Here is a 17,268-nt window from a genome sequence, read left to right as displayed (position 1 = left end):
ATGAATTAAAATTCTTATCTGCTCTGCATCCAGCATACTTGGACTCGCCTTCCTGTTAGCTGCAGTGACTTTCCCAAGCTTTACTGTGTTATTTTTGCCTCTGGGTGGTGGTCATGACTTCCTTCCATAGGATTAAGTTCCACACAGTAACAGAAAAGGAGTAATTTAGCAAACACCCTCAAAATGGCAGGACTGACCCCCAAACCTACTTTCATTTTCTTCCGGTCTGGGTTGTGGGTAATTTCTTGACAACTATGAGAAAGAAGACAATGAGAAATGAATTGTTTTTCTAATGCAATTGTGAACAGATGTACAGTTCCCTAGTCTCGAGAATGTTCTAGAAACCCCTTACATCACCTTAAAGGGGCACGGAATGGGCAGAGGTACTGAGGGCAGTGTCCATACTCAGCATAGCGAGTCCCATAGCTGCAGCAATAACCTGAGTCACCTTTGCTGTTTCAGGGCTTCTAAATTTGGCAGTGTGGCCAGACTTGCTTCCTTTCAGCGATTGATCTGAATAGCAGAATCCCTCCCTGATGGGCCGAATAGGCTGTGGGGGGTGAAGGCTGTGCTCACTGGCCACTTGCCTCACCACTGGCTTTTAAACAATCGGTTGTATTCTCTGCTCACAGGAAGCAGCAGACCCCATCAAGGCCCTGGGCTCTCTCTTTGTTCTGACTTTATGGCATTTTATGCCACAATAAGAAACACTGTTTACTCCGTGGGAGCCCATTGTGCCAGCCTGCAGGGACGTGGGCTCCAAGGCAGAAGGGGCTGGTGCTCTTCCCCTGGAAGAAGAGGGGCTTTGTGACAGGCTGGGGACAAAACAAGGGGTGCTGGACACTGTTACTGGGCAACTGCGTGGACAGTGTTGAGGCAGCCCTAGTCCCTGTGCCTGTGGAGAGGGGCAGGGGCAGGAGAAGGATAGAATTTCATCCAGGGTAATGGGTCCTGGTTACCTGGTAAATTATACACCGGGATCGTGCTGACCTTGGCCTCCATCTTCTGGTTGCGGTCGCCAGGTGAATGTGTCTAGCTAACCAACCCTCACGCTCCACCACAAAAGTTCATCTTGGTGAGCAGGAAGATTTCCTGACTGTGGGCCAAACCTGGGCTTCTCGTATTCTGGGTAGATTTGGTCCCTTAGGGTAAGAGTTTCTGGTTTTGTAGAAACCGTGGGAATGGGGAAGGGCCGTGAATGGACCAGTGGGATCTGAGGGTTATTTCCACACCCTACCTGCCTCCCAGGCACCGTGCTCCCCTCCCCTGCCACCTAGCCTGGCTTTGTCACCATTAACAGAAGACGAAGGGATGTGCTTTCTTCAGAAGACACTGGAATAATCAGATGGAGATGAGACCCAGGCAAGAAGGAAGCCCCAACAGGAGTCTCTAAGGGAGCAGGCCCTGAATACTGGGAGGCTCCATGTGGGTGTGGAAGGGAAAGAGGCTGCTAGGCACTTGTGTATCCTGGCAGTGCTCCCTCCAGGACATCCGAAGTGAGGAAAGGCCAGCCTCCCACTGGGCATGTGCAGAGAATAATATCAGTGCCTTCAGCCTCCCCTCTCCCCACACCCACCCAAGCCCTTCTCCCATACCCCCCATGTGGCCCTCCAATCCCCTGTGCCATTGCAACAGCTGCCCAGGTGGTCTCTTCCCCCACCATCCTGCCCACCCTCCATGTGGCTCCTGCAGTTATCAAACATCCGTGTCTCCTGGCCTGTCAATCCCAGGCTGGGAACTGTTCTGTAGCTACCAGAGCCATAACCAGACTCTTCCTGACAGGCTCTCTGCCCACACCGTGGGCCACTTTCTGCCTGCCCTGGCCACACAACTCCTTGACTTTTCTTTGCCTTTGCATATTCCTCAGCACAGAGTACCCTCTCCTTCCTCACCCATTGTCCATCTGCCATCCGTGCAAAGATTTAGTTTAAATATTGATTAGTTGACTCGAGCAGTAACAGAAGCAGCATTGCCACCAGGCTCCCAGAGCAGGGAAGACTGCTGGCAGAGGGTGTGACCTGAAGGATTAGAATTAAGGCCTCCCAAACACTGGCTGGTGTCCCTGAAGAGCCTGGCTGGAGACTCTGTCTCAGAGAAAAGGGGGAAGGAGGTGGGTGGAGATGACAGCCCTTCACTGCATCTAACTCTGCTCTGCACTGAGTTCCTCCTCCTCCAGCTCAGTCTTCTATCATGAGCCAGGCACAGTTTGAGGTGTGTTTCTCTGTCTTTAGATGCTGAGTGCCTTATAGGCAAGGAGGGTCTTATCTCTGTATTCTCAGCATCTAATTTAGAACCAGGCATAGAGTAAGTATGCAGAATTAATGAATATACCTTGATTTTGGAGTGTTCCTTTACCTAGAGTACTATTCTCTCTAGGAATTTGTATTATAACTTTCTCTAAAAATATGATTCTGGACTCACTCCCTGGAAGAAGTAGGTTCTGATTCATTGTGCATTAAAAAGTTATTGAGCGCTGGGCACAGTGGTGCATGCCTATAATCCCAATGGCTCAGGAGGCTGAGGCAGGAGGATCATGAGTTCAAAGCCAGCCTCAGCAACTTAGCAAGGCACTAATCAACTCAGAGAGACCCTGTCTCTAAAAAAAAAAAAAAAAAAAGGGCTGGGGATGTGGCTCAAGCGGTAGTGCGCTCGCCTGGCATGCGTGCGGCCCAGGTTCGGTCCTCAGCACCACATACAAACAAAGATGTTGTGTCCGCCGAAAACTAAAAAATAAATATTAAAAATATTCTCTCTCTCTCTCTTCCCCTCTCTCTCTCTCTCTTAAAAAAAAAAAAAAAATAAGTGCAGGGAATGTGGCACTCAGTGGTTGAGTGCCCCTGGGTTCTATTTTTTTTTTTTTTAGAAACTATCATGTACCAGGCATTTTCTAAGCACTTCTGTGGGATATAGAAGACATAAGAGACTGTGCCCAAGTGGTCAATGAGACCCTAACCGAAACACACCACTTCTTTCTTTGGCACATTTGTAGTCACCCAATGTTCCTGGAATCCATAGTGTTGTGGACATGGTCAGCAGTCAACTGTGACAAAGCCTGTACTCAGCAAGAGAGACAGGTGTAGAAGTCCTGGCTTTGTCTTCAAATATCTCACATCCTCATTGAGAAGAGAGATGATTAACAGAATTGTTGGATGGCCAGGAAGCCCCAGCCAGAGAGATGCTGTCTTGTCAACTTTACAGCCTCTAGGAATTCACTGGGCCCCTGGTTCTCTTGCTCAGTCACTCCTTTTCAGTTATTTTATGTCTTTATAAACATGTGAGTCTTGTCTCCCAGCTTGTTCATAAACTCCTCAAAGAAAGGAACGTTGTGGCATCATGGCTGCCAGCCTTATTCTCTGAGCCCATATTCTCCCCTGGTGCAGGGCAGGGCATGTCAGAGCAGGGAAAGAGCCATCGCCAGCATTAAGGACTCTTAATGAGATAGTCAAGAAGCCCAATTCTCTGGTTCTGGCAGGTAAAAGAACAGGCAGGAGGGTTTCTCTCCTGGCTTCGTACCTCTCTTTTCCTAAATGTCACCCTTGGATTCTGAGTATCTTCTACAGGAAAATACCAAGGCCGAAATTCAAAAGAGTGTGAATATGACAAAATCCATTGGTTTCTTGCTTCCTTATGGCTGCCTCTTAATGGGTGGTTCATACCAGTTCTTGCTGGATGATTGAAGGGGGGTCTGTCTCAGGGTTTCTCAGGTTAACCGTGAGCTGGTGGTGAGAGGTGAGTGCTGCCTGGCTCTTTCTGCTTCCTTACACCCTGGTCCCTCCTTGCTCCTGGGGTAATGAGGGCCTTCCACAGAATGGCTTTAATGGAAGGTTGCTTAGCATCAGTGCTCTCGGGCCTTGGCGTTCATCTGTTGGGTGGTACTATTTGACTTCGTGTTTTGCTTTGCAGTTGGGTGGCTGATGTCCACCACCTTGGCTCACTGCTGCAGGGACCGTCTGTGACCTACGACAACCCTGGCTGTCTTGAAGCTCAGTGTGCAATAAAAAGTTCATTAAAATGATGTGGAATCACGAAAATGAGGTTACAGAAATGTTAACAAAGGATTGTTTCCTGCTTCCTGTACTTTCCTTTTCTAAAAAAATGTATTTCTCTGAGGAATTTATGTTACCGTTAAAACCATGGAAGGGTTAAGGAAGGACAGGCCTGGGTCAAAAAGAGGGTGAGATTCCTGAGAAGACATGCTGGCAGAGACCCAGCCTGTTTGCTTACTTGAGAGCTCAGTGTTTAAAGCAGGAACGAATCTAGACTTTGTATGGCGGATGGCTTGAATCTGGTATTTTTAATAGGGGTGGCTCCCAATAGATCCCAGTAGCCCACACCTGAGGTCATGTAAGCCACACCTGGGATCACAGGGCTTGGGTCTCTAGGCATAACTGGTGTGGCAGATGCCTCCTGTCCACTTGAGAAAGAAGGATGAGGAGGAGGAGAGAGGAAGAAAAAAAAATAAAGAAAGAAGGAAAAGAAATTAAGGAGGAAGAGAGGCATATGGGATAGATGGCAGATCACTAAGTCGGCCTCATGGCACTGTCCGTGCCTTGTCCACTGCCACTCTGGCCTACCTTCTTATCATGGCCTTCTGACGTGAGCAGAGGTCAGGATCCGAGCTTCAAGGGTAGTCCTGGGAATCCAAAACACTAAGAAGACAGCTGCCCCCTGGCATGACCTAAGGAAAGGATGGTGCCCCTGGCCTGGCTCCTGCCTGGCCTGGCCACAGCCAGTCATTAGGCTCCTGGGACCCAAGGTGCTGACTTAACAATGACTAAGTGTTCTAGGACACTTCAGAGGTCAGCCCGTGGTTGACTTTGCAAAGGCCAAGCCACAGAGTTAGAAGTAGAGCAGGCCTCTCCCTCCATATCACCTGGCCACCTAGAGGACCCTGGACTTCTTGTTAAAGGAAGGGTGGCCACAGATGACCATGCCTGGTAAATACATGGCCATGCCTCTGACAGAGTCACACCAGCATCTTTATTTCTTGGTATCCTTTCTCCTTCAGCAGGTGCCTGCAGGTACACACACACACACACACACACAAACACACACACACACACACACACACACACGTGCTGGTATAATGTACCCATGGATCCAAAGCAAATCAGGAAGAGAGGTCCTCTTACAGTCTGATGGCTAACCAGATCTCCTGTGGGGAAGAGCCCTCTTTTTCACAGGTCCTCCGTGCTCGGGCAGTGGGCACGCTCACACAGTGCACACCCAGCCCCCACATCATTGCTGGTTTCTATTTTGGGGGACATACTTTCTTATATGATCACTAATGACCACTTAATCACTATATCATATCACTTTTCATACAGAGGGTCACTGTAGATACACTTAGCAGCTCTAGTCTCGGTCCTGACCAGAGTCCCATATCTTACCAAGTGACCGTGAGGACCTCAACAGACGCACATCTAATAAACACACCCCATAGTTTTTTAGGCCACAGGAGACAGTGCGGGTTCGGGACCAGACTTACCCTCTCCCTTGAGACCCGGCTGTAGTTGAGTCTCATGAGTTCTGCAAACCGCTGCTCATACAGGTGAAGCAGCAGCACCAGGTATAAGCCTGAATTCATCAGCTCATTTTGTGTCTAAATATGGAAAAGGAAGCTCGTCAGATCCGTATTCATGATCTCAATGGGGGCAGGGGGGGGGGAGGAGCAAGACCTAGAGCTGAGAAGAGTGTGACTAGAGTCCAAGTTCCAAAGCAAGGACCACCCTTGGGGATCAGGGGACGGAGCCAGAGGCAGCAGGGGTGGAGTTCTGTACTACTTCACGGACAAGGTACTGAGAAAGCTCCATTTGGCAGGCTCCATCCTGCCCCATAGATACGAGCCGAGCAGTCATGAGTGCAAAGCTTTGTGTCTGGAGTTGTGGGGAGCAGAGGGCAGGAGGTCTCAGAGCTCCCTGCTGGGAGCTGGTCACCTGATGCGGAGGAGAGAGCCTCAGTCACAAACAGCTCTGATAGCAGCCACCCGAGCCTGGTGTCACAATGGAGATGAAAGGAGGAAGAGAGACTGGTGACTGTGAGCTGGGGGCGGGCTTCTTGGAGAAGGTGGCCTTTGACAGTCCTTAAAGGACAAGTGCCGAGGGGGGCTGTTAGGTCTTCTGGACAGAGACCCTGAAGGCCACTAGAGACCATGGAGAGAGAGGAGCGTGTGGTGAGCGACATTCCCTCCTGTGTAGTGTGGCTGGAGCACATGGGGCGGGCGTTTGCTTTGAAATTAAAAAAAAAAAAAAAAAAAAAAAATTTTGGCAAGGGCTGGGAGATGGTGAGATGTGGACCACACTGGGCAGACGTGAGCAGTGTGGACGTGATGCTGCGTGTGGGGGAACTGCTGGTGTCTTTGAGCACAGGAGTAAACAGGACGAGATGTGTCTTAGAAGTGCCAACTTCACTGCGGGACAATCTGGGACACAGATGCCTCTGGGAAGCTTGGTTTTCCTAGATCCTCTTTTGCCCAGAGAAAAAGCCCCACACCTCAGTTCTGTTCATCTCTCCCTTTTACAATCAGGTTGTCTATTTTTTTTTGCCATGCTAGGGATTGAACTCAGGGCCTTGCACTTGCCACCAAGTGGCATCCCTGGCCACAGTCCCCTTCCGCCAGCTGCTCATCTAATCCCCAGGTGTGTCCAGGCAGGATCTTAGGTAGCATTGGGGACCTCACCTCAGGGCCTTTGCTTGAGCTTTCTTTCGTCTGTCGCTTTCATGTGTCTATTTTGATGCCACTCGCCTGCCTGGCCATGTCTAGAACTTCCTTACACAGCTGTTGCAAATGTCACCTCCTGTGGAAGCTTTCCTGATGAACTTCATTTGTTCCTTTACTCCCTGACTCCTAAACATGTGTCTTTATTCAGTATACCACATCTTGCACTTGTTGTTTATTTATTCACTTATTTTGGTCCTGGGATGAAACCCAAGGCCCTGTGCCTATTACACAGTGCTCTACCACTGAGCCCATGCCCCTTGCCCATTTCTGCTTTTTCCCCGGAGCTTGAAGCAGGTGCTGCCTGGCAAGGTTGAGCCATTAGGCCATAGCGCCCCTGTCCTTGGACCTTCCCCTTGGATAAGTCAGTGGGGCAGTAAGGGAGGATTCCTACTTTGGGGGGAAATGAGGAGAAGGCCCTTTAATCCCTCACCATTCTCATGCCAAGTCCCATGAGTCGGGGGTCTCTGGATGGGCCAGGCTGAATTCAGGAAGCCGTCCAGTCCTGGAGGGCTAAAGTGCCCCACAGGGAGCCAGCCCTTCACATCACCCTTCAAGAAGGTCAGAACTGTGACTCTGGGTGCGCACAGTAGCACGTTGTGGACTTGACACATGACCACTGCAGGGTGCCTCCTTCCTGTTCCTATTAGATCAAGGGCAGCTCAGGAAGTTGGGGCAGAACACACCTCTTCCAGGACCAAATAGTGGCCAGGAAAGGAGCGGAAGTTGAGCAAGGATCGATGTGCTCTTCCTTCTGAATCAGGCCAACTCCGGATCTTGGTGCCAACTGGCCTCAAGGTCACTGCCCAAGGCTTCTCCAGCATCCTATGGGCCCATCTTAAAAGGCTCAAGCCAGCCTGTCCTTAGCAGTTAGACTTCTATTTTTAGCCTTTGTTTTCTGGGCTCTGTTGACCTTGGCCTTGAGTAGGCAGACAGCAAATTGCTTGTTTTCACTTTTCTGTTTCCCAGGCCTCCTCCCACCTTCCCTAAGAGCAGGTGCCTGCCGCCTCCTTTCAGGATGGTCTCCAAAGCCACCTCCTCTGGGAAGCCTTCCTGTCAGGCCTTTCAGCTCCTTCACCTTGGCCCCTGCTGGCTCTCCTGGCCCTGGCCTCCTGTGAGGGAATGAGGGCTTTCTGTCCAGCCCCATCTTTGCCAGGGAGCCCTCTGCATAGAGACACGCTGATGCATAATGGCAAATCAATCAGCTAGAAAATGGCTTGGAACTATCAGGTTTGTCAAAGCATTCAGGGAAATCATTTACTTTTTATGACTCAATAAGGCCTGCAGGCATGCAGATGGGAAAATATCCACTAATGTTTTCTGCAGATAATTTGAAAAGTCACTTCTAGCAGATTGTGTCTCTTCTCTATTCTGTGGGAGGGAACCTGTCGCGTGGTGCCATAAATCTCGCGGCTCCTCTTTACGTGAGCCCTTTGCAGAGCTTGCGATGCTGACACGGCTGGGTCGGCCAATTGGAGCTGGCTTGGTAGGCAACCCAGAGGCATCCTTTCCACTCCCCAGCCACAAGTGGGAGGGACCTGTTGACTGAGAGCTCGGTGGCATTCAATCAGCAAATGAAATAGGTTTTGGAACGTTATTTATTGGAACTACTCCTGATCCACTCTCCACTTGACCCAATCACATCGCGCTCTGGTTCCCACGTGGTCTTCCCTTTGTCACCAGCCTGAAGCAACTGGGAGTGGCAGGAGGGGGTGGGGACATGGGGAAAGGAGAAGGCAGTTGAAGCCGTGGATGCAAGCTCTGGACAACAAGGCCCACCAAGCAGCTGATTTTCTTTCTTTTTTTTCTCTTCCCACCCTTCATTTTCTTTACCCTCCCTTTGGCCAACAGGCTTGCTACCCAGGGGAACTTTCAATGCCCAGGCAGTGCCCTCGAAGAGCCTGACAGCCTGGCTGGACATTTTGTCAAATCTCCAAATTTGTTCCAGAGATGCTCCCAGGTCTAAGGGTGATTAGGTGCCTGCATGTGTCCGAGGACATCTGTCTTTGACTGAGATGGAGCAAGGCCAGCCCTGTGCTTCAAAACAGCCGCAGCCGGCGGCCCTTGAGACCCTCCTGTGCCGCAGAACAGAGGCAGCGGGGAGCTCATCTCCAGGGCCCAGCGGGCACGGCCCCGACAGTGCTGCCGGGCAGATGGGCAGCCTGACGTCACCAAACACTGTGATGCAGGGCAGGGAGTTTTAACTGTGTGAGGCCAGAGTGACTCCACTTATTAGGGGGGACAGTAACCTCTGTTTGCCCGTTTCCCCTAGGCATCATGCAAATTGAGCTGACACAGGTGGAAGTGGCATTTTCCAAAACAAAAACATGCCCCAGGAGGCAAGAATTCAACACAGGCTTTCAGGCAGGTGGTCTGGGATTGAGGTGTGTGAGGGTGGGGCCCATATCTCGTTGCCACCTGTACTCACAGTGCCTGGTGCGTAGCGTGTGCTCAATAAATACATATGCGATTGGAACTATGGGAGCAAAACCTAGATTTTGCAGGTCCCTTGTTCTGATCTTCCCCTATTGTGTTCATGGCTACTGTGGGGACTTCCTCATTAGGAAGAAGTGACTGGGTTGGCCTTGGACTGCCGAGTATCTGCAGCCCCATGTTTGACATATAGTAGTTGTTCAATAAATGCCATTTATTTATTTATTATAGTGTTGGGAATTGAACCCAGAGGTACTTAGTGGTAAAGTCACACCCCCAGCCCTTTCCATTTTTTATTTTGAGATCCCTATCTCACTTAAGTTGCCCAGGCTGGCCCCAGACTTGCAATCCTCCTGCCATGGCTTCCCAAATATCTGGGATTACAGTGAGCACCATTATGTGGGGCTTCAATAAGTGTTTTAAAAGTTGGCTAAAGTCTCATGTTATGTGTATTTTGGCACAATTTTAAAAATTGTTACTTGGCCCCAGGCCATGCCAATCAAATCAGAATCTTGGGTTGAGCCTGGGCAGTGACATTTTAATAAGGAAAAAAAAGACCTGCAGCTAACAGTTAAAAGCTGTTATCTGGGGAGGTGAACTATGGGAGATTTTTGCATGATTATTATAATTAAAAGCAAAAGAAAACAATTAAATGGAAATGCATAAGATAAAAGAAGCTCGTGGACTACTTAGTTGAGGTCAGGGGAGAGTCAGGCTGGGCTGAAGCCAGTGGACCTGTTCTGGTTTTGGTTTTGTCCCTATCTTTGTATAGCTAGGTTTGGCACCAGTTACCCCACTTCTCTGGAAGGGAACCTCTTTTCCAAGGAGTGACCAGCACCGAGGGTGGCTGAGAGGCCTGTAGGAGCCATGGCCTGGATGGGAAAAGGAACCAGGCCCTCAGAGGCACAGGAACATGGGGACACAGATCAATCCAGGGCCACCTGGGGGCCACCCCTGCTGGGCTGTTCCCGTCAGAGGGCCTGCCATTTCTGAGCTCATTTCTGAGGCACAGGCCGAGGTCCGTGGCTCCGTGGGTAGCTGTGTGTTGGACCACAGTCTTGGTCCGTGTGGAGGGTCCTGAACTCTTCTGAGTTGCACTTCGCTTGTGTCTCGAGTTTAGCTCCGACCTGTAGCAAACAGACGCTGTTACCTTCACAACAGGCCACGGGAAGGAACAGGCACAACTGCTGTGAAAGTGTGAGCCCTGCCGTCCTCCCGCAGGGTGGGTCTGCAGCACCTTCCCACTGGGATCACAATGGAGGGCGTTTCCAGAAGGCTTTGATGACCTGTCAGGTTCTCACCCAAACTGATTTTAACAGCTTTGCTGCTTCCACGTGGAGTAATGACCGTGCTGGACGTTTTCCACTCTCCCCTCCAGAGCCACTTTCCAGCCGACACTGAGGCCTGCAGGCTGACCCCGTGGACGGCATGGCTGGGCTCCCTCGCCCTCTGGTTTCCCGTTGGGTTTGGCCAGTGGGTTTGGCGGGCAGGAGACCAGGGGGCGGAGGAGCGAGGGCCCGGGGTGTTTGCTCCTCCTGTTCCCTCGCTGTGGGCAGTGGTCTGGCCGCCACTTCTCTCCCCTCCTGGACAGCCCTCCTGGCCCTGGTAAGCACCCCTCCTCACTTCAGACCCGGTGGCCTCACTGCTGGCCCTTGTCCCCATTTTTGCCCTTTGTTCAGCTCTCATCACTCAGCGCCTTTGAGGGTGCCTGCGTCCCCTCCCTGCCCAGACCCCGCAAAGACAGTTGCTTTCAGTTCTTTCTAGAATGTGCTTGTAGCCCGTTATCTCCACTCGGGGGAAACAGCGAGTTGGAGGGCCTGGGCATGATCCCTGTGTGGGCCAGTAGGTTTGGATTGTTCCATGATGGAGATGGATTCTACTTTGGTCCTTTGTGCCAAAGAAGTGGGTGTCTCTGTGGCTCTGATGTGGTGGTTCCCACTCCCTTCGAGCCTTCTCTGGGCGGGCACTGTGTCATTCTGTTAGGGGCTCAAGTCTTTTCTTTCATCCGTCCCTGCAAGGTAGGAATTACCTCCCATTCCCCACAGATGGACAGGAGAGCTGAGGCCCAGGGAACGGACATAGCTTCCCCAGGTTCACCCAGCATCTTTAGGGAAGGGAATAGGATTCAGGTTCCGATCTTGGAGCTGGCGAGCTTTTCAGCAGGACAGGCTTCCTCAGGCTCCATGGGAGTGCAAACATTTTTAAGACAACTGGAGAATTTTGCTATTATTGGGTCAATCCTACAAAGATCACTGGTAAGCCAAGGTGGCATGGTAGCAGCAGCTTGGCAGGAAGAACAACATGAAATGCTTGGGACCCAAAGAGGTCTTTTCTAGACAAGGCATTCCCGGGCTATATGGGGTCTGTGATGTCTAGCGAGCATCCTAATAGTGTCCTGGGGGACCAGCCTTACCTGGGCATATCCTCCTTCTCAGGTAGTTCGTGGGGCTTACTTACTTTCTGGAATGATCTACTTTTCGAGAAGAGTCTGTCTACACTCTGGCTGGCGCTCAGCACGCCTGGTTCCTTTCAGTGTTCTGACTCAACATTCCAGAGTGTGAGTTACTTTGCTTCTCGTGTCAGACCTTCGTGTTTGGGGTTAGGAGTGTTGGGAGAGTCTCAGGCCTCAAAATGCTGAACGTATTTTTCAAGAAATTCTTTCTCCTTCCTCCCCACCTCTGTCCCTCTGATCCTTCCTTCCTTCGCCCCCTTTTTCTTTCTGTTCTTCTTTCTCTAAACTTCTGAGGTCCAGTCTTTGCAACGCTGATGTAGCCTGACTTATTAGGAGATTCCAATATCCTTTATTCTTATCAGAATTGTGTTCCTTTGTCTAGCACCTTAGGGTTTAAAAAAAGAAACTGTAGAATTGCCCAGACTCATGCACACTATTTTGATTCAGCTGTCAAAATGTTTGCAGAGGAAGGTCTGGAAGCAGGCTAATAATCTAAAAGCTGAAGTGAGTCCCTCTGAGGGGTGACGTTCTGGTTGTTAACAATGGTTTTACAGTTTTAAAATCATGTGCGCTACAGTCATGATTGTTAGTGCTTTTTTGGAATCGTGTTATAAGCCCGGGGAGGGGGCAGTTTTAAGTCATAATGGTAATAATGCTGGGCTACATTTATTAGATAAATGTTATTGATGGTTATTATGTGCAAGGCACCTTCTGGATCAGAACCGTCCAGTACAATACAATGTGAGGCACCAATGCAAACCACATAAGTAATCTGAAAAATTACAGTAACCACATTAAACAAGTAAATCAGTGAAATTAATGTTAGCCATGTATTTTATTAACTTAATATATACAAAATATCATTTCAGTGTATAATTGCAGCTGTGTGTTCCTTAACTATGGGGATGCATTCTGAGAAATGTGTTTGTAGACAATTTTATTGCTGTGTGATGGTCGCAGAGTGGTGTACACAAGCCTAGATGGTACAGCATGCACAGCTGGGCGATGTGGTACACACCGTCACCAAATGCTGTTCATCACTAAAAGGTCATTGGAAGCCCGTGACTGTAATCTACAGTTATCTGTGATATTTTACATCCTTTTGGGGTATTAAGTCTTTGAAAAAGTTTTTATTTCTACTTCAGTTTTATTTCAAATTTTATTTTATTTTAAAATTTGTTCTAATTGGTTACTCATGACAGTGGAATGCATTTTGACATATTGTGCACAAATAGAGCTCAACTTTTCCTTCCTCTGCCTGAATATGGTGCAAAGTCACACCTGTAGTGTAATCATATATATATATATAGTGATAATGTCTACTTTAATTTTGAGGGATAGTTTTGCAGGGTATAGGATTACCACTTGTCCAGCAGGTAGACATCATCCCAGGATAAGCAACCTATGAATTCGAGGTTGGCCAATGTTTTAAATATTTTGCTCTACTTATATGTTTTCTGGGAAGTTGGATATGAATCTTAACTTTGCTTTATACAGGGGAGGTGGTTTTTCTTCTTAGCTTCTTGAAGGATTTTTTTTTTCTTTCTCTTTGATTTTTTTCCATCTTAAATAAGATAAATCACAATTTATTTATTTATTTATTCACAATTATCCTGCTTGGTGTTCTCTGAGACTCTTGGAGTTCTGATTTGGTGTCTTTTTTTTTTTAAGTTATTGGTAGACCTTTATTTATTTATTCATTATTTATTCATACTTGGTGCTGAGAATCGAACCCAGTGCCTCACACATGCCAGGCAAGTGTGCTACTGCTGAGCCCCAGCCCCAGCCCCAGCCCCTGGTTTGATGTCTTGACATTAAGGTGGGAGAAATTCTTAGTTGCTCTTGCTTCAGTGATACAATCTATTCCTTTCTCTCTTCTTTTTTGGTATTTCCATTATACATATGTTATCCTACTATGGTTTTGAGGTAGATTATCCCCAAAAAGTCCATGTGGTCCCCAAGGTGATGCTACTGTGAGGAGATGGAACCTTTAAGAGGTGGGGCCTGGTGAGAGATTCTTTGGTCATCGGGGATCTTCTCTTGAAGGAGAAACTGTGGGACCCTTGCCTCTTTCTATTTTTTTGTTTCTTGGTTATGAGGCGAGTAGTTTGCTCCACTAGGTGCTCCTTGCCATTACCATCCAGCTCACTCACCAGAGACCCAAACCAGTGGGACCACCCTGTCTTGGTCTGGGACCTTCAAAATTGTGAGCCAGAATAAGTATTTTTTCTTTATAAGTTAATTATCTCAGGTATTTTGTTATAGTGATGTCAAGCAGACTAAAACATATAACTTTTGTACAATCTGGCGCATACAGACACGGCTACTGCTCCCTCCCACCGCCGGAAGTGTGAAGGGATTTTTTTTCTGATATTCACTGCAAAAACCTGATTAAGCTCCTGGAGATAAAACTCACAAAAGTGTGGGGACACCCTGATGACTGGTTTTCCTTGGAGTTTTTGACTCTCAGACTGTCCACACTGCATTCAGCAGTTCACTAATTACAGTTTAGGTTTCTGTGTCCAGCACTGTTCCCACAGAGGCTTCTGCTTGTGAGCTTCTGCTCTGGTAAGTTGCGGTCCTCTCTCCAATTTTAGGGACAGTGGTTTGTCCTGTGATCTCCTTTTTCTTATGTATCTAAGAAGAGTTGTTGATTTATCAGTTTGTTCAGCTTTTCCTGTTGTCAGGACAGAGCGGTGACTCCTAAGCTTCTTATATCCCGCAGTCCCTGAGGGGTGATGGGTACTGTATTGGTTAGGGTCTCAGTGTTTCCCCCAGGATTTACATGTTGAAATCTAGCCCTCAGTGCTGTGATTTGGATGTGTAAAGGGCTTGCACGGTTGGGAGGTAATGGAGCCTCAGGAGGTAGGTGGGGCCTCGTGGGAGCTCCTCAGGTCATTGGGAGCATTGAAGAGAATTGTGGGACATCAGTGTCATCTTCTTTTTCCCTCTGCTTCCTGGCTCATGAGGTGAACAGTTTGCTTCACCACATGCTCTTTTCATATTGTGCTAGAGGCTCAAAGCAATGAGCCACTCAATCTTGAGCTGGAACCTCCAGAACCACATGCCAAAATAGACCTTTTCTCTTTGTAAGTTAATTGCCTCAGGTGTTTCATTATCATGACGGAAAGTTAACTGATACACTGTGAAGCATTAAGAAGATGGACATTTAATCTGACTATATGCTTATAGGTGAGGCCTTTGGGAGGGCATTAGGATTAGATAAGATTGCCAAGACGAAGCCCCCATGATTGAATCCTGTTGGCTTGTAAGAGTAAGAGAGTGCTTCCTGTTTCTTGCTACATGATGCAATGTTCTATGTCATCAGGGATCTGCCAGCAAGGCCATCACCAGATATGGGCCCTTGAATGGTGAGCTAAATAAACCTCTATTCTTTGTTCCCACCTGGAAGGACCATGGCATGGATGGCCTATTTTCTTTTTAAAGTGGTCTAGCCTTGGGCATTTTGTTACAATGTTGAAAATGCTCTAATACAATATACACTTAATATAAAACAACATGATATTTTATATTTTTTGTTACTCTTTGAAATTTGGTGTGTATTTAGCACTTACAAGCATATGTTACAACCACTTTCTCATTAGCCACATGTGGCTTGTGGCTTCTGTATTGGAGAGTGTAGTTCTAAATGGGAGGTTGTTTGCTTGAGAACTGGGTGATGATTTTCTTGGGTATAAATTGCCTTCCCACCTGGGGTTAACTTTTGCAGTATTCAAAACACAATCCAAATGCCCCAGAAGTGTTTTCTCCACTCATCCTATTCCCCAAAAGCACACAGTGAACATTTACTCCGTGCTTAGTGACCTTAGGCGGAGCAATTCCTTATTGTCCAGAGTTACTTGGTATTTAACTGGGGACCATTTCCTCCAACATCCTGAATTTTTTTTCCTTTCTTTTGTTGCTGTTAAACTTAAATGACTTTAGCAGATTTGAGCGTGGGGCTTGCCCAGACGTTTTGCTCTTCCTGTGGGTCCACTTAGTCACTAGAGCTGAGAGCTTCCTACTTTTGTTCCTGACAGCAGGTGGACATCAACCCAGGATGACCAACACCTCCCAACTCTCCAACGTTCACATGTAGTGACAGACCCTTCTCAAAGAAGTGAGCCAAAGGGACATTCTCAGACTCATGTCACACACAGGCCTTCTACATTCCCTAGAATAGGGGAAAGCGAGTCTCTCCCCGTCCTGCACCCCTAACCTGCTGTAGTCTGTGGAGGTAGCGTGGGTGCGTTTCTTACCCGGGATTGCTGGTGCTTCTGGTAGAATTCGGTCAGGTTGAAGTCATCCAGGTTGATCAGCAGGCCTTGCTTACACATCTCACAGGTCTTCACAGCACCCAGATCTGCTCCTTGAATTAGATAAAGAACTATATGTAAGAGAGTAGATCTTAAGTGTTCTTAACATGCACACGTGCATGCACGCACACACGTGATCAATTATCTGTCATTCAGCCCTGGGTTGGTTTGTGTTGAAAATTTAGACAGCTGATATTTTGAGTTTCAACTTCTGCATGTTATAAATTCTGAGCTTCAGTGACCTTCATTTAAAGTCAGTCATCTTCTCTAGAAAATGACCTTGAATCTGAGATCTGAAAAATTCCCTTTGTAATCATTTATTATGCAAGCTTCATGTAGGTGAAATTCCCATGGCTTTTAAATAACAGGTCTTGTTTCTATTTAAATATAAACATAATGGCTCATAAAATTGGAATTGCTACACGGAAGCTAAGAGTCAGGTAAATAAATTAGTGAGGCCCAAATAGATGGCTGAAGCTAGTTGATGGCTTAAAAATCTACCTTTACTGGCACACAGGTGAAAATCCCAACTGAGAAAAGTGAGGGAGTGAGGGGCCATATGTGGGTATTAGTTAAAAGGAGCATCTGGGCCCATCACCAAAGCGTGAGCTCAGCCTCATTTGGAAAAAGAAGAAACATGAGAAGGCTCCTGAATGTCTGTTTTTATAAAAGCATGCAATTTGGGCTGGGTGTGGTGATGCTAGGTTTGTAATCCCAGCAGCTGGAGAGGCTGAGGCAGGAGGATTGCAAGTTCAAAGCCAGCCTCAGCAACTTAGTGAGGCCCTAAGCAATTCAGTGAGACCTTGTCTCTAGAAAAAATATAAAAAAGGGGGCTGGGGATGTGGCTCAGTGGTTAAGCACCCCTGGGTGTAATCCCCAGTACCAAAAAAAGAAAAAGGAAAAAAAAAAAAAAAAGCTATGAGCATCCCCCAAGCGTAGCTGCTGCATTTAGACTGATGATTTACCAGTGTTTATTTTATGCATCAAAAAGCAGAGGACTTACTGGATATCTGCATGTGTTTACTAATTAGGGCTTGTACAGGTTTATACCCCAGTTCTATTTTCCCACTGGGGATATAAAGAAATAGTAAATAATAGAGACTTTTAAAGGGTAAGGATGCACAGTAATCCCTTATCTCCATTTTGTTTGCTTGATTTTTCTTTTTTAGCACCATTCAGTGATGCTTTTGGCTACAGAACATCCCATGTGTCTTCCAACCTAATCCTGCTGAACATACTCATATGAGCATCGGCATTTACGAGCATTTAAGATCATTTTCATAATACATTTCATGGGTCTTTTTTCCCCCTCTCCCTGAGATAGATGTTTAATTGGCTTAAATTTCTAG

General features: G+C 47.7%; 1 protein-coding gene across 2 annotated transcripts in view; it reads right to left on the bottom strand.

Annotated features, from left to right (window-relative positions):
- Window positions 1-17,268, bottom strand: part of Marchf10 (membrane associated ring-CH-type finger 10) — an 81,529-nt gene that overhangs the window by 3,171 nt on the left and 61,090 nt on the right. For both annotated transcript variants that reach the window (XM_076870970.2, XM_076870971.2), the window contains exons 7-9: window positions 15,863-15,972; window positions 5,489-5,602; window positions 210-252 (exon numbers count right to left, since the gene is read on the bottom strand). In XM_076870970.2, coding sequence (XP_076727085.2) covers window positions 210-252; window positions 5,489-5,602; window positions 15,863-15,972 — 267 coding nt within the window. The remainder of the gene's footprint in view (window positions 1-209; window positions 253-5,488; window positions 5,603-15,862; window positions 15,973-17,268) is intronic.

Source organism: Callospermophilus lateralis, chromosome 11 (genome assembly GCF_048772815.1).
Source record: "Callospermophilus lateralis isolate mCalLat2 chromosome 11, mCalLat2.hap1, whole genome shotgun sequence".
NCBI classification, from domain to species: Eukaryota; Metazoa; Chordata; class Mammalia; order Rodentia; family Sciuridae; genus Callospermophilus; species Callospermophilus lateralis.
The sequence above is the reverse complement of the archived record's forward strand: the minus strand, read 5'-3'. Positions and strand labels throughout refer to the sequence as shown.